The following is an 18162-nucleotide window of genomic DNA, read 5'->3' as shown; positions in this document are numbered from 1 at the left end:
CCTTCCCAGCTGGTTTTCAAAGATTTATTGACTCATCCTTGGGAGTGTTATATTTATTAAAGTCATAAATTCTGAAGTGAGAGAATGTTACTATCTTAAAATACTTTGTATTCACTTTTTATATAATTTGTTCGATATCTTTAAATTTTTTGTAACCCACTTATATATTAGGATATAATTTTTTACATAATTTAAATCTTACCACAGTCACTTGTGTTCTTTATCCCATTTAGTATTAGAGGGAATATTAGAGAGAGTATTACAGGGAAAAATACAAGGTTTTAAGGTTTTGTGGGGGGTTTTGGGCAGTATTTTTTCCTTTGTGTCCAAATAGGTTATTACCCAGGACTACTACATTGGAAGCTTAAGACGACATTTGAACATTAAGAAACTGAGTCTTAATTTTAAAAATTCTTCCATTTTTAAATGATTGTGCCTTGTTGACTCAGTTGTAGTTTTATTTTTAGAATAAAAAGGGCAAACAGAACATATGCTAAATGAAGGCATAGCTGTAGATGCATTTCCATTCTGATACAGGTTTTAAAATATATGAAATTAATTTTAAAATAAAGACAACTCAAAGTAAAAAGTAATTATCCAGTATTGTATTTGAAAATGCTGAAATATTTGCTCATAATCACATTTCATCAGAAATTGTTTGCTTGCTGTTTAGTTCCTATTAATTTCTACTAGACTGTAGTAGAAGTAGAACAGGGCAAGAAGGAATTGAATGGAATTATTTTTCATTAGAAGCAGATGGGGCGGGGATTATTTATCAGGATAGTTAAGTAACACGGTAGCATTTTAAGAATTTGAATGGTAATTAAATGTTTTCTGCCTTAAACTCTTCAGTTAATGTCTGCAGAAATAGCTTTATCTAGTAAAATGCATACACACAGTACAGCAATGAATAGCTTTGAGCAAATATTTTCCAACATTAACTTTAAATTAAAAATGGTAATACACGGTTAAATTTACTTTTTTTCCCCTTTATTGTGTCTTTTATATTTTTAGATGTTGGATGTTTACAGTCTGATTCCTTTTGACAACCCAGATGGTGGAGTTTGGAAACAAGGATTTGACATTAGCTATGTGTTTAATGAATGGGACTCTAAGCCCCTTCAAGTCTTTGTGGTGCCTCATTCCCATAATGACCCAGGTAAAATTTACACTTCAAAAAAACTACAGGTTATTAAGCCCATATAGGCACAGAGTATTTTAATGAGAAGGTGGTAGACCTAATTTCTCACATTTTTGAGACATTATTTGCTGACTTGTGACAGCAACATATTCCTTTTATATGTCTTGTATTTTGAGTTTTTACTTTATCAGTTTGTGTGCCATTCACAGATAGGACTTCTGCAATATGAAACAGTAATAAACTGTTTCTTATTACTGTAAACAGTAATAAGACAAGAAGGTCTTAGTTTGGGGGTTGAAAAGTTGCGCTCACTTAAGGGGCTGATTGTTCATTTTAGTTACTTTTCTCTAAAATATTGCATGAGAGAATTATTTTGTGTTCATAAACTCTACATTACAAAATGCAGAGTGTTTATGGGAACATTTGAATCTTCCAAATGGAGAAGCAAAATGTAAAGTGGTTAAGAGCCTTGGTCAGGCAGATGTGGGTGTGGAGTCCCAACCCCATCAGTGTGAGACAACTTTAGGCAAGTTACTTAATATTAAAGTAAGTTTTTTCCTAATAGAATCAAGATAAAGTGTCTGCTTCATAGGATGAGATGTTAAGGCGTGATGCATGGCCCAAAAGTAACTGCTGTCGTTATCGTTGTTATTATTTCATTTGACAACTTTTGTTACTTATTGGTGCCACAGATTTTTCCCTCCAAGGTAAGGGAAAATTGCTAAAATTACAGTGGGAAAATATGATTCGATGTATATATTTGTGAGTGTGAGTACACTGGCACAGAAGAAATACTTAATGAATTCCACTGCAGGAATTTTTTTTGGGGGGGAATGCACTTCCAAAGACTTCTTCCGAAGGACTTACTTAGGCTTCTATTTGTTACTTTTCTCAGCTTCTCCATTTCATCATTACTATCAGAGGCACCATTATTCACCTGTACTTTGAAGTTTTTTCTTTATTCCAACATTCATTTATCTCCGACTTACATTCTTTCCCACTGGTTTATTGGCATGTATTCCTTTCTTTCTGTTGCTAAGACAGTAGAACTTGTTACTCTATGTCTGGAAGTGTGATTTGGTGAAGTGTGTGTACAGGTGGGTACAGGCACATGTGCTGCTTTTTTGGGTGTGTGAGGTACACAGGGAGAGAGTTTGGATGCTGAAATGTTTGAATTTCCATAGTACTTCAGTGTTTATTATGCAGAGAGGTATGAAATAGAGGAACTTAGTATTATTCTGGAAATTTGTGTTGAGCAGTTGCTGCACGAGCTTCTGACTTGGTTTCTCTTTGGTCTTAATGACTTTACCTTTTCCTACAAATACCTTTCAGCCTTATTAACTTTTCCTCTTAAATGTTTGCATCATTTTCCTCCTTCGTCTTAGCCTGTCCCTTCAAATCCAAGTTCCGATGGCTGGGCATCATGGAAAGACTGCAGGGGTCTGGAACCTGGCAGAATGAGGCCCACATCCCGGCTCTGCCATATACTTGCCCCCATGTCCCTGGGGGCACATTTGTGTATCATAAAATGCAGATCATATGGTTGGAGTAGCATCTTAAAGCAGGAGTTAGTTATCAAGTAAATACAAAAGGTGATGAAAATCACATCTAATTATAAATCTCATTCACTCTGAAACATTCCCTTATTCAGTGAAACAGTGGCAGAGCGACTGTAGTATTTAAATTGTTCTCTCCTTTTTTCTCTGCCAACCATCTACAGTTTTGTTCTTGTCACTTAATTTGTTTTTAAGTTTTTATGTATTTATTTTGGGAGAGAGAGAGGGCACCTGAGTGGGGGAGGGGCAGGAAGAGGGGGAGAGAGTCTCAAGTAGGCTCCACACCATCAGCACAGAGCCCAATGTGGGGTTCCATCCCACAAACCGTGAGATCATGACCTGAGCCCAAGTCAAGGGTCAGATGCTCAACTGACTGAGCCACCCAGGTGCCCCTGTTCCTGTCACTTAATTGGGTGTGTGATGTGATTCCATTGTGTCCAATTTCTTCTAGGTTTATACATACACTTTGTGCTATGTCTTGTGAGTCCTCGTGTGAATCCATTTCTCCTGCTTTTTAGATTTTTAAAGACTTTTTTTTCCTTTTTCCCCTTTTCTGCCATCCTCACTTTCCACCAATCTCATTTCTTGTAATTCTATAACATGCGCACTTAACTGTAATAATAAAATTTGTAGTTTATCAGGCAGTCTGCTGAATGTTTTATTAACATCTAATGCTCACAATAACCCTTGGAGATCAGTGTCACTATTCATGAGGAAGATGTTACCAAGTTTACGGGGACAGGAAGTGGCCCCACAAGAATGCCTTATTAGTTTACCTGGATCTCCCACCTGAGTATACTCGAGAGTCGGAGTACATGTGCCTCCTGTTAGAGTCATCCTCATTGCCTAGCCTGCCACTTGACATACAGTAACCGGTAAATATACATAAGGCCTTCTCCACCTGTCTCTGTGTGCCTCCTTAGCTTCTTGAACTTTGGATGCACACCTGTACATAGGCACAGATGTAAACATTTATAGCACTTCTGCATCATCTCTACTCTAGAATGTAAACTCCATGAGGGCTCACACTTTGTGTTATAACCACCAGGTCACTAACTCCCAGAATAGTAAGCAGCACATAGTACTGACTCATTCAGTTAAATAAGCTAAATGAGCCAGGGCATCTGACTCTGCAGCTTCAGATGAAGCATTTGACCTTGACATGTGGTTTTATCTTCCCTCCTTCCCTTCTTCCTGTTGTCTTATTTTTATTCCTTAAAAAAAAATATTTAAAATATGCTTTGTAATTTTAAATACAAACACCAGATGATATTAAGCTCTTCAAGGGCAGGGATTGCTTGCGCCTTTTAGATTCTGTTTGTTTGCCTCAGCAGTGCGGTGAGCAGTGCCCGGTGTGGTTCCTGTGTTGTTCTGTGGGGAGACATCCCTAAGAACTGGTCCTGACTGCAATAGAAGAATCTGTCTTTTGGTATCTTAGCAACCACAATTGAATCTTTTTGTCTTAGTAAAAGATGTTAATGACCCTTACCCTCAGGCTCTCCTCCACTTGAGGAAAAAATAATGGTCAGACACAGACCTTTTAAAACTACAGCGATTTTTTTTTTTTTTTTTTAACTATAAAGCAAAATGCTAGAGAATAGAACCCACTGACTTTTTAAATAATGTTCACCGCGCCAGGGTGCCTGGGTGGCTCAATTGGTTAAGTGTCCGACTTCAGCCCAGGTCACGATCTCACGGTTCATGAGTTTGAGCCCCTCGTTGGGCTTTGTGCTGACAGCTCAGAGCCTGGAGCCCGCTTTGGATTCTGTGTCTCCCTCTCTCTCTGTTCCTCCCCTGCTTGCATTCCGTCTCTCTCTCTCTGTCTCTCTCTCTCTCTCTCTGTCTCTCTCTCTCTCTCTCAAAAAAAAGATTAAAAAAAAATAAAAAAATTTCACCACTCCTTAACAAAAGTAGAATTTAGGTAAACTAAATTGTTCTGTGACAAGCCAAATCATTCAGATCATGAAGAACCACACTTTCAGTTGAGGAATAGAGAGAAGTATGTGCACAAACATTCCAAGTCCAAATGTGACTCTGTAGCAGGAAATCTTTGTGGAATATGCCTAAATGAATGTGCAATTAGGCGGTTTACTTTCTAAATGAGATTTATAGAGACTTGTTTGCATTTTCTACAGCAACAATTTAAAACTTTAGCTCGGTAGTTTGTTTCATTGGTGGAGTTTTGTCTGCTGGGGATAGAAGTACTGAAATAGATTTTTAAAAGATTCCTATATTTTCCCTAACTTTAAGAATTATGTTAAAGAAAAAGAATTATGTTGTTGTGTTTTTATATATGTAGATATTTTTCTTTTTTGGACCATGTTCTGATATCTCATAAGACAGATAAATTTCAAATTATGTTTATATTTTAATAAATTTCTAATTATGTCTTCTTCCAGCCCATGAGGACATGTAACAGTTGTCATATATTTTATATGGTTTACATGAGTTAAAACAAAATTGGAAGGGAATTGTTAAGTTAGTGCTGATAACTTTGCCCTGTTACGCTTTTAAAAAGTTTTGAATCACAGACCATGAAATTAAATGTTAGTTGATTGATACATGTTCATGTTATATTTAATAAGCTGATTAAAACACAATTACAGCACCTTTGTATCTACAATCTTAATTCTTTGCTTCCCACTACTTAAACTGCTGAAATGTTTAGTTAATTTTCCTTCAAAGGAATCGCAGTGTGTAGAGAGAAGATAAGGTGTACTAAATGGAAAGTTGGACAGCATATTGTTAGTTAAGCAATTTGTAAAATGAACATTAGAAAATAATCCCCCATGTGGTCTGACTCCAAATAGAAGGGAGACCTAGGTACAAGAGTCACACTGGAAAATAATTTTCTTTTGTGCATTTGCAGTTCTTTTACAGAGTTTTTATTGATTCAAATGAGTGAGTAGAATTTTTTGACTTTCTTTTGTGGCAAATTGAAATACAGAATTTTGCATTTAGTACTGTATTATAATTTGAAATGAGTTTATGTGCTATTATTCTTAAAAAGCAAAAGAACAAAACATGGGGAAATCACTGTGTAATGTTATTTTTAAAGCTTCTCTGTTATTCTTTTTTTTTTTTTTTTAATTTTTTTTTTCAACGTTTTTTATTTATTTTTGGGACAGAGAGAGACAAAGCATGAACGGGGGAGGGGCAGAGAGAGAGGGAGACACAGAATCGGAAACAGGCTCCAGGCTCCGAGCCATCAGCCCAGAGCCTGACGCGGGGCTCGAACTCACGGACCGCGAGATCGTGACCTGGCTGAAGTCGGACGCTTAACCGACTGCGCCACCCAGGCGCCCTTCTCTGTTATTCTTAACAAATATACTTAACAAAATATTATTAAGAACAGTCATAAGAGAAGAGCTGTGGTCCCCCCACAGTTGGGTAATGCCCGGGTGGGCGAAAGCAGGGGGGACTTGGAACTCTGGCTTCCAAAGGAACCTGCCGAATAGAAGGAGATGGTGAGGAGAGGGGAGGTTGGTTTGTGGACAGTTTGGGGAGTCCTTTGTTCTGGTTAGTGATTGAGAGATGAAGTGAATTCTTTGGTTTTGGCTACTGTGGTGGGAAATTTGAATTTCTGGAGCTAAGATAGTATGAGGAAGAACGGAGTGAGAACTGGTATTCATTGTGTATCTTACATTAGTTTGTGTAATACATTCTGCAACCCTCAACACCAGTAAATCACACATCATTTACCAGGTGAGGACAGTGAGACTAAGCAGGTGCACTAATTTGTTCAAGATCCATCAGTTAGACATTGGCACAGGATGGCAATTAAAGCTCAGATTTGCCTGATTCTGAGGTCTGTGCTCTTTCCATTTACTGTGCTGCCTCTCAAGATATGTTACTTAGTTCAAATGATTTTCTTGCTTTATGGGCATCAGCTAATTCAGCACATTTATCTGAACTTTGGGTTGTTAATAGCATTGCCAGATTTGGCTTAAAAAATGTTTACATTTCCAGTAAACAGTGGATAGTTTTTTTTAGTATATATGTCTTGCAGATCTCATATGGGATTCACTTATAGTAAACATTTATTCATTATTTATCTGAAATTCAAATTTAACTTGACATCCTGTATTTTATCTGGTAATCTTAATTAAGAAAATGTTGGCATTATGAGTTAAATATTTACATGGCTCTTTAGAATTATCTTTTTAAGAGATCTCTAGAGTTGGTATATTGAGGTTGTGTTTTAGAGGGGAAAAGTCCATTGGGGCTCTAACTGGACTGCATTCTTTAGGAGCACATGTATCAGGTATTACCTAGAGATGCAGGTGATTGTCACACATGTCCCCATTCTCCTATTTTGGTTACTTTTGTCTGTCTTTTGAGTCTGATGCTTCAGAGCTCACTACTGCACCAGTTATATAAATGATTGCTAATACTTATGGGACTTTACTATGTTTCAGGCACTATTCTAGGTACTTTACATGTATTAAATCCATTACTGCTCTTAGCAACTTCATGACAAAAGTCCTGTTATTACCCTCATTTCACAAATAAGAAAACTAAGGCAGAAGAGAGTCCAGGGAATGTGTTCATGTCAGGGCTGGGCTTTAACCCAAGCCGTCTGGCTCTGGAATTAGGACTTACAACCATTACTTAATACTGTCTCTTGAAGGTAATACTTCTGAAACCCACAGGCAAAGCTTCCAGGAGGAAGGTCTTTTAAGTGTTTCCAAGCCAATGTCATCTACTTTAGTATTTTTAATGATAAAAAACATTTTATGAACTATCTTGGAAGAGTAGACACCTCACCACACTGTTCCTCATCATTTTTTTTTTTTTTTTTTTTTCCTTCTGGTCTGTCTTTACTGAAATGGATGTCTCTGTCCTTAAATACTACTTGAGTCCATGAGATGGTGAGTGGTTTTCCTCATTGCTACATATTTTACAGTTAGAAAGTAATTTGGAAGCAGTATTTTCCAGCTTTTAAATGGTTTCTTTTAGAAACTTTGATTATATGCCCAGTATTTGCCTGCTCATAAGGCTAAATAACCTCATGTACACTAGGAGTAACTCCTCGAAGGAAGTCACTGTTACTTTTACTTCTAAGGATGTCTCTCATATTATAGACCGGTCTCATTATTTCAAACCACTATGCTCTGTTTGGGAAAGACTTAGTAGGCCTGAAGTGTCCTGCTCCGTGTGAATTGATGATGCTCATGGATGGAATCCTTAACAAAGGAGGGAAGTAACTTTAGCACAGATTTAGAAATTATTGTGGAGGTTGATCTCATAATTGCAGGTGTCACATATCAAGGTACACAGGTCTTTTAAAGGACATTTAGAAAAGCAATAGAGTAAAGGATCACAATTGGACATTGTGCATATTACAGCTGCAGGATGAACAAAACTCCAGCTCTCCTAACAGTGATGCAGATGGTTCCTGTGGTGTGGGATAGAATTACCAGTGACAGCATCTTACACTGGCTCAAAAAGTGCTGTATCTCAAACACCTTAGTGGAAGTGAAGCTGATATGCTTTGAAATCTGTTAGATGACACTGAATCACCTGGAAAAAAGGTGAGGTTATTCTGGAAACTTGAGTTCAGAAGCATTTGTAGGATTCAGCAGGTTTAGGTCTTTGGAAAACCTCAGCTTCACCTTTGACTCTTTCTACTCTTTCTTGGAAGCTTCAGTCAGCTAACATATGCTCTTCATTTTGCCTCATTGGCCTCTTATTTCTATTTCCAGAACCATTTTCTAGCAGAACTTGTGCAGTGGCCTCATTTCCTGTTTGTCTTGTACACTGAAGTATATCCTTTACGCTCACAGTAGTCATTTTTGAAAGCACAGAAGACGTTAACTTCCTTCACTAAGAAACAAGAATGGCTCAGAAGATTTTCAGTGGTCTGCCCCCACTTCTGTTTGTGTTTCTCACTGTACCTCCACCATGTAAGCTCCGATATAGCCACACCTGGCTGCCTTCTCCCTGAGATTGACACAGGACTTCATGGCTTAGTGTCTTTTCCATATGCCCTTGCTTCTATTTGGGATCTACCCCCTTTTCCCTCTATCCACATGATGACTATTCTAAGAATCTTCTGTCCTTCTGCTAGGAATTTATCACTTCTTTATTCCCATAGCATTTTGTTCTTATTTTTACTGTAGAATCTGTTTTCATTTATTAGCTTTTTTGCTTTGTCTTATTAGATGTTTGATTTGTGTGTGAATGGATAAACTAGAACAGGACATTAATTAAAACTCAGTTTATTGTTTGAGTTATGATAATACCAATTAACATGGTATGCAGTGTCTTAAGTGTTAAGACTGGATGTTACAATCAAATATGGAAGGATTTGACAAGTGATGGAAGAAGCCTGTTGATCATTTGTTGGTAGACGATGACTTCATTACTAAAATAAAGAAGCTTTCTTGTTTTATGAATCCTCTTTGTACTTATTTTTAAATTAGAGAATACTATGTTAAAATGGAAGTAACATGAAGCTTAAGTTGCAGTTTTTAAATGTTTATTATCTTGTTATAATTATTTTTTATGCAAGATTTATTATCTTTTCTTAACAGTTGGTTAAGTGAGTAGAATTAATGTAGTCATTAAAAAATAATTGTCATAGTAGTGGAAACCACAACAGTGTAACGATGATTTGAGGGGCATGACTTCTTTGGGATGCATCTTTTAAATCATCTTAGGGCTGACAGAGCCTTTTTAAATATAAGCTCGTAACTTAAAGATATTGATCAAAGATGATTAGGTTAGCAGAACAGACAGTGGCTATGTTAGAGCTAATTGTGTGTGTGTGTGTGTGTGTGTGTGTGTGTGTGTGTGGTGTCTTTTCCTTTTTGTTTCATTTCTAGTTGAAGTAATAAATTTGTATTTATACTCTATATACCCTTTTCCCCTATTCTTTTGGCTATACATTTCACTCATCTATCATGTACTTATTCAACTTTTGATGGTGTAGTCTTCATACCGGGTGCTAGATTCATGAGAATTGACTGGTTGGGAGTTCAGGTTGTAGGTTCCCAAATTTGTAGGACTTGGTGTAAAAATATGTGGATGCCCTCAGACCCTTTGTGTAAACATTCAAAAGTTATAAATCAAACTGATACATGATAAGTAGAATAGGTCTTTTCCTCCTACTTTGAGGAATAGCACAGTTATCAGGAAGGCCACATGTGGGTTGAGATTGCTGGGGCTCCAGTTCCCCACTGGAATGTGTTGAGTTTGTGTGGGAAAAGCCAGCCTGTGGGGCAGCCCAACCTCCTTTCCCAGAAATGGCCCTGTCCTAAACCAGGAGGGGCTTTGCTCACAGATGCACAGACACGCCAGCACTTTTCCCACATCCCTGCAAACTGTATCCCCCTGGCCATTGCTCAGGCTACAGAGATTACCACCTCCAGGTCAACTGTCCTTTAGAAAGACCTATAGAAGGCCCCTTCCGGGCTCTAGAAACTGGCTTGGGGCTATTTGGACACATTTCTGCGTCATGGTGCTTAGGAGGGCAGGTCAAGGCGGGCTCTGGGTGGGCAGTTCTTTCTTTGCCTTGTGAAAGGGATGTGGTCAGAGGAAGAAAAGGAAGATCCCTCAAGTCCAGGGCTCAGGGTGAGATACCCTTGCCCAGGTCCTAAATCAGTGCTGTGTATGCCCTTGAACCAAATAAAACTAAGTGCTCCTCCAGAGGATGAAATTGCCACAAGGTCTTCAGACTACAAAGCTAGATCAGGAGTCAAATTTCTAAAAATGGTGGTTTGTCAGCGAACGGTCACTAAGTGCTTAATTGTTCATGCACATTAAAAATAAGCAGTAGAGCTTTCAACATTACTAGGCTTTATATTATAGAAATTAAATTCTTTCAAGTTTTATTTCTTTATTTTGAGAGATAGAGCGCATGTGCACGCTCTTGTGCGTGTGCAAGTGGGTGGGGGAGGGGCAGAGAGAGAGGGGAGAGAGAATCCCAAACCTGACACAAGACTTGAACTCAGGAACGGGAGATCATGACCTGAGCCAAAGTCCAGAGTCGGCACTTAACCGACTGGAACCACCCAGGCGTCCTTAGAACTTAACTTTTTTTATGATAACATAGAGCAAATTTAGAGTTATTCATCCTTTACAGAACTTCTAATTGTGTATTCTTTGTTGCAGATATTTCCTCACTTACTTAAAAGTAGTGATTAGCTGTTTTATGGGTTAGAGTGTTGTCAGAGTGGAAAACAGTAAATGGAAAGGTTTTCTGTGTGCTGTTCTAGCCCTGGTTCAATTTCTAAGTGTATTCAAGGGAAAGAAAAAGGCTGTGAATTGACCACTTAAGTAAATCAGTTTGCAACTCAATGTCCTAAGATTATTAAATCCAGAGGTAGGAATCTAATTTTATGTCACAAAAATTCATCCCATACAACTTTTCATAAAATACTATCCTTCTGATTGGTCTCATGTTAATATACAGTTGTAGTTTTACAGTAATTTAGGGAAAGAAATAGCCAATTCAGTGTAGAAGGGAATACTTGATTACTCTATTGTATAAGAGCAATAAAAGCTAATTTACTGTTAGATTACTCAATATTGAAAGCTGCAAGAGGCTATCTTTTAGTTCATTCTTCATTAATTGTGCTATATTGTAGTGATATTAATGTCTATTATAGATGAGCTTTATGGAAGGCTTTTAAGTTGACATCTCTGAGCATGTACTTTGGCTCATGTAAATATCTTTGACATATATCCTGCATGATTGTTGAAGGGCAAATGAAGTGTCGAAGGCAAAATGGGTTAATCAGTCACTGTGATTCCTTTATGACAACTCCAATGATAAACTATTCTTTGAAAGGGTCTTAGCTAATAATAAATTATAACTGATGAAAACAAGTAATTGTACTTAAAAAAAAAACTTGTTACTTATTCATCTTCATAAAGATGATTTCTTCTAAATTCATTTTCTATGTTAGGTTACTAGAGTTTTGTTGTTAATTTTGGAGTCATTCCATTGTTCGTAGTTCTTTTACTGAGTAAGTAGCCAAACGATTAGGGCTTAGTTTTGATCTCTTTGTTAAAAATGTAGGTAAAAGTTGTGAGTGTTGCCTTAAAGACGGTAGTTCTCATAGAGCCATTTCGATAATTTACGTGGTTCTTACTGCACATATAGAGTAATAGCATGGGGTAGAAATTGTTGTCACTTACGTGCATTTGATTTCAGTTCAGTCTTGCAATATGGAGGTACTTTATATATTCAATTAGATATTATGACAGTGCTTAGTAAAATAAAAATTCTTCCCACATTGCATTCTTTATTTTTGGGATGGTAGCAGCACTCATTTTTTTCTAGGACTATATGAGTTTACTAGGGCTGCCATACCAAAGTTCTGCAGACTGGGTGGCTTATTTCCTTACAGTTCTGGAAGCTGCAAGTCCAAAATCGAGGTGTTGGCAGTGCTGGTTTCTTCTGAAGGTCTCTCTCCTCTGTCTTTCCTCTGTGTGTGTCTGTGTCTATCTGCTTGTCCTTACAAGGGCATATTGGAGTAGGGCGCACCCTCATGACTTTACTATACCTTAATCACCTCTTTAAAGACCCTGTCTCCAGATATAGTCACATTCTGAGGTACTGAGGTTTAGGATTTCAACGTAGGCATGTTGAGGGGACACAATTCAGCCTACAACGGGCATAGAATGAATTCTTTGCAAACAATAATTTTGGGTAACCAGTATGTTTAAGACGTGGAACAATTTGTGTAAACATTCTAAATAAAGGTATCCTTTTCAAAACTTACATGTTAAAAATATCTTTTATTTCCTTTTTTACCTGCTTCAATTATAGAGATGGGGACCGGGCAATTAAAAACATGATGATGATGATGATGATGATGATGATGATGATGATGACGATAGCAACTAATCTTTATCAAGTGCTATATTATATCCTGGGCTCATGTCTGAGCACTTGATGTTTTTTTTCTCTTGGCATGGTCAGCAGCAAGTTTGAACATTCCCATTTAGGGGTAGGTTGGATTTTCTTTGCTTGTCCCTGGGAATCCAGATGTGGATCTTGGCTTCATGCACTGGGACAGGAGTCCAGGTTTGTACCTTCCTCAAGCAAGATGGGATTCTTTGCAGACCAGTGTTTCATGAGATATCTTTGAATTTTCTATAGGTGCAGGCTTTTTAGCATGGAAAAGTTGAATTATCCAGGTACCCTTCTTTGGTGACTTGAAAGTGCCCCAGATCAAGAAAGTCCTGTAAAGACAATTTTCCACTGCCTTCCTGTTTGGCTTCTAGTTTCATACTTGTCGCTTTGTACATGCTCAGTAAATAACTCTAGAATGAATAGATCGATAGATTTTAGTTAAAGCAGAAGGGAGAAATACAGTCAGAGTAGCAATGCCCTTTTCAGAAGCTCATGCTTGTATTGTCAAAATACTTGTATTGTCTTCTCTGCCCTAGCAGATTTTCATTTTTTTTTCAGTCAGTATACTGTACTTCAAATATTAACTTAATTATAGACAAAAGAAATAACCAGTTGACTCCTTATATTTTAGTCCTCCCACATGTTTGAGTTTTGGAAATAAATAGAGTGGTAGTTTAGCCTGGATGTATAGAACACCCCTATCTCTGTAAGATTTCATAGATAAGAGGTTGTTCTTGGAGGATCCACTTGGCTAGTAGATAGAGTTGGTAACTGTATGCCTCAGCCGCTTATCAGGTTGTTTTAATACTCTGCCAGATAGGGCTATGCTTAGACTTGTGGGTCTTGTTAAAAAGGTTTCTTTATAGTGAAATTGCAAATATCTTTAGATAAAGTTTCCAGGGTATTTGAGAAGGAGGAAAAGTCGTAGAATTAAGTCATTGACATCTACAATTTTCTTTTGAAAAAGACTTCATATACACTTGTGTTGTTTTATTAGTGTCAGTCTGTGCTTCCAAAAAATGGAGTAATTTGCAGCCTTTGGAAACTAATGCCTGTGCTTGGCAGAATTCTACTTCTCTGTATTCATAATAGTGCTGTTAATTACCTTATTGCTTTGCTGCTGGCTTTTAGATATAGTTTGTACTTACGATTTTCTTAGTTTCACTTACTAAAATGGGGAGAGAATTTCAGATGTGGTATGAAAGGATACACTCTTAATTCCATATGATGAGAACAGTACTGCCAACTTGTTAACGCTGTTCAGATTTTTAAAATGAAGACAAATTCCTTACATTAGAGATAAATTATACATAATTGAATCAGGTACTATAATTATCATGCATAAATAAATGCTTTTTTTCCTCAGGTCATTTGTCTCATTTTTCTCATTTCTTTCTGACTTTGTACAGATTTCAGGGTATTTTTGTTATTGTAGCATTGGTGTCTTTTTGAGTGTCATGTGCATTCAAATGGAATTTCACTACTTGAAATTCACTACTTGAAATATTTGTGAAATTTGTAAATGTGTCTTCATATGAATGAAACATCTAAGGGCATCCAAAGGTCATGTAATGGAATGTGACTGAGTTGAAATCAGACATATGAATCAGACCTTTGTTGTATATTTGTGTTTTGATTTAGGTTGGTTGAAGACTTTTGATGACTACTTTAGAGAGATGACTCAGTATATTTTTAATAACATGGTCATCAAGCTGAAAGAAGACTCACGGAGGAAATTTATGTGGTCTGAGATTTCTTACCTTTCAAAGTGGTGGGATACTATAGATAAGCCGAAGAAGGATGCTGTTAAAAGGTTTGTTTTAAGATTTTTTTTTTTTTTTTGCAATTTGGTAATATTAATTAATTATACAGTGAAACACGTGTTGAATTTTTAGAGGATGAAAATTCTTAGCCTTCTATCTGAAATTTAAAATATTTCTCCAAATCTTTTTTTTCTTTGATTCTGCTTCATCTGTGGAAAAGTGACTTGAAACTGTTCTATTGAAATCCTAATGTTCCAACTCTGTCCCAGAAATTGAATTACTAGGTCAGAGGGGCTTAATATTTTAAATGCTTTTTGAAGCATATAATCAAAGTGACCCCTGGAAAGATTGTTTCCATGTACCAGTGTCTCTGCGTTTTGGTCACCAATATATTTTTTTTCTAAAACTTTGACCAATTTTGTGGTTGAAATATTTAAAAAATTTTTTTAAGGTTTATTCATCTTTAAGAGAGAGTGAGAGAGAAGGTGAGCGGGGGAGGGTCAGAGAGAGAGGGAGACACAGAATCCGAAGCAGGCTCCAGGCTCTGAGCTGTCAGCACAGAGCCTCATGCGAGGCTCAAACTCATGAACCGTGAGATCATGACCTGAGCCCAGTGAGCCACCCAGGTGCCCTGATGGTGGCTGAAATATTTTAATTTGAAAATTTGATTACTGATAATGTTATGTACTTTCTCATATGTACAGGCAAAGTTTTTTGTGAATTGCTTGAGGGTATACTTTTCTTCTTACTGATTTGTAAGTTTGTACACACATGCGTTAACCCTTATTTTTTCTCAAGTTATTTTCTTAAATCTCAGCATTTCATATACATGCTTTAAACATTTTATTGTAATCAAACATATCAATCTGTTTTCTTGATAGCTTTACTGTCATATTTTAAAAGGTTTTTCCCAATCTAGAGATCAGAGGAAGAGTCCTTTTTTTCCACCCAGTTTAACTTTTTATCATTCACTTTTTAAAATCCTGGAATTTATCTTTTTAATATGGTATGGTGGGAGGTTCTGATCCCCATGCCTCCCTCCTCTCTGCTCCCAAGAGTATAAAGATTATCTTAGCATGCATTGCTTTCTTTTATTTAGTATCACATGTACAGTGCTCACTGTTTTAGCGCCTGTTCTGATACTTCACAAATGATAACGGGTAATCCTTGCAGCGGTCCTGTGAAGTAGATACAATGACTGTCCTCATTTTACAGATAGAGACACTGGTCGTCCAGGGTCACCCAGCTGGGACGTGCCGTGCTGTTGTGCTATCTGGTGCAGCCTGTCCAGCCCCACAGGTTTCCCTCCCATGCTGTGCTCTGCCGCTTTCCTAAGATCTAAAATGTCCCGGTTTTTTCCTACTGATTTGATGTGCCATCTTTATTGTCTTTATTTTTTTTTTTTCAACGGTTTTTATTATTTATTTTTGGGACAGAGAGAGACATAGCATGAACGGGGGAGGGGCAGAGAGAGAGGGAGACACAGAATCGGAAACAGGCTCCAGGCTCCGAGCCCATCAGCCCAGAGCCTGACGCGGGGCTCGAACTCACAGACCGCGAGATCGTGACCTGGCTGAAGTCGGACGCTTAACCGACTGCGCCACCCAGGCGCCCCTTAACATATTTTTTTTTTTTTTTTTTTTTTTTTTTTTTTTATTGTCTTTAAATATGCGCTGATTTCTGGGCTTCCTGACCTCTTTCATGGACTTTTCTGTTTGCATTTGTGGTTTGATATGCTTCATTGATAGTTAAAAATCTCCTCTTTACTGAAAAATTCTTCTAATGAGTGACCACTTCATTTTCCCAAAGAGTTTTAGAATTAATTATTAAAATCTTCCTACCCTACCGAAGGAAAAAAAAAAAGGGTTTTGATGGAAATTGACATAAACATTTAAAGATAATTTGGAGGGAATTGGTTTTCTATCATTATCCATCAGACTTTTTTTGATAGGGTGCAGCACTCAAAAACTTTGTTAGTGACATGCACACACAAAAGATGGGAACCTAATAAAGATGCTAATAGAGTTTTATGTATGTTAGATGATTAAGAAAACACATAATGCTACAATAAAAGACGTAAAGCTTGCTTGTGGACATGGGTGTCAGCAAGGGTACACGTTGTGAGTTGGTGCAAAGTGGTAGAAAGTGAGTTATCTGAAATCTGATCAAAAGTTGTTCAGCATATGTGCATGGGTATGAAGACAGTGGACTGAGGTAGCTGGTAGACTTCGGAGAGAGAGAGAGAGAGCGAGCGAGTGTGTGTGTGTTACGTATTCCTATGTGAATGGGTTCAGCTAGGTGCAGTTTTATGCCTCCTTCACTTATTGTTTCTCAGGGACAAAATTTCACTTAAGCAATACAAAATTTGTTCCCTAATCAATCACTTTGGAACACATTTTTGTTTTTGAAACAAAAAATTTTTCACGTAAGGAACTATACCTGTTTTTTGCCACTGTTCCCCTGTCAGCTTCCTTTTATTTTAGGTGTTTTATTTTTCAAATTCAGTACCTAAGGGTTCATGCCTGATCTTTTGTTGGCTTATTAGCTCATTTGTTCATTCATTCTACAACTCTTTCTGAACACCTACTGTGGGCCAGTTACTATAAGGTTTGGGTACTCTTGGGCTGAGTATTTCTTTCTTCTTGATTGTAAATTGTATCTTTCACCATTGACAAATAACTATCTTTTCTCCATTTAAGAACTAAAGTGCTGTTACTACCAGTCACTTGTAGTTGTTTGGATTTACCTGATTTGTGCTGCCCTTTTTCCTTAAAAACAGGCAATTTAGAGTGGTAGTTCAAATGGCTGGTCACTGGAATGAGGCTACCTGGATTCAAATCCTGGCAATCCCATCTACTGTGTGAACTTTGGGCATATTACTTTTGTGAACCTCATTTTCTTCATTTGTCAAGTGGGGATAATATTGAGACCTCTTCTGGTTTTTTTCAAGGATTGGATGAATAGAAATAAATGCTTAGGACAATGCCTGGCATATTCTAAGTCCTTAATAAATATTGGAAGCTCTTGTTACTTTAACTTTTATTTGTCACTCTGAGTATTTCTCTTGGACACTGAATATATTTTTTAGTTTTGAAGTCATCATGAGAGTCTCCATCTTATTTTTTGTAATGTTTATTTATTTATTTTGAGAGAGCGTGCATGTTTGTGCACAGGAGAGGGACAGAGAGAGAGGGACAGAGAGAGAATCCCAAGCAGGCTCTGCACTGTCAGTGCGGAGCCTGACATGGGTCTCGATCTCATGAACTGTGAGATTGTGCCCTGAGCCGACATCGAGAGTCAGACGCTTAACCGACTGAGCCACCCAGGCGCCCCTAGTCTTCATCTTTTAATAAAAGCATCTAACTATAAAATTAATGTTTTATTAAAAAAACCTTTTTAATGTATTGCTTCAGTGAAGTTAACCTTCCCTGCCCCCCCCCCCATCACTTCCCTGCTCAGATGTTTTTAGGATTTTAAAAGTTTTATCCATAAAATTCTAAATTTTCACCATGTATCTAGGTATGTGTATAACTTACTATTAACTTTTCCATATATCAATTCAGACATCTTCAGTTTATGTTTTCTGCTGTTATTACTTACTGTTTTTATTTCCTTTGTTTTAGGATTAAATTTTCTGGTTACTGACTCTTCTGCACGTGCATTTTTTATTTCTTTGTTATATTTCCTGTGTTTGGGAGATTTTTCTTAAGGTTTCTTTTCTCTCTCAGGTTCAGTTCTTTGTGGTATGGAAGGTGTTCTTTTCTGGCTTTGAATGCTTGGTTTTAACTGTTTTTGTTTGTTTTTTGCCCTTCTGCATTCTTTACATTGTACCCTGTA

The 18162-nt window shown here is 37.3% G+C and overlaps 1 protein-coding gene across 2 annotated transcripts in view; it reads left to right on the top strand.

Annotated features, from left to right (window-relative positions):
• MAN2A1 (mannosidase alpha class 2A member 1) overlaps positions 1-18162 on the top strand; it is a 167627-nt gene that overhangs the window by 26830 nt on the left and 122635 nt on the right. For both annotated transcript variants that reach the window (XM_058725288.1, XM_058725294.1), the window contains exons 3-4: positions 1015-1159; positions 14204-14375. In XM_058725288.1, the coding sequence (XP_058581271.1) occupies positions 1015-1159; positions 14204-14375 (317 nt within the window). The remainder of the gene's footprint in view (positions 1-1014; positions 1160-14203; positions 14376-18162) is intronic.

Source organism: Neofelis nebulosa, chromosome 1 (genome assembly GCF_028018385.1).
Source record: "Neofelis nebulosa isolate mNeoNeb1 chromosome 1, mNeoNeb1.pri, whole genome shotgun sequence".
NCBI lineage: Eukaryota > Metazoa > Chordata > Mammalia > Carnivora > Felidae > Neofelis > Neofelis nebulosa.
Note: the sequence above shows the minus strand (reverse complement) of the source record. Positions and strands in the feature narration are given on the sequence as shown.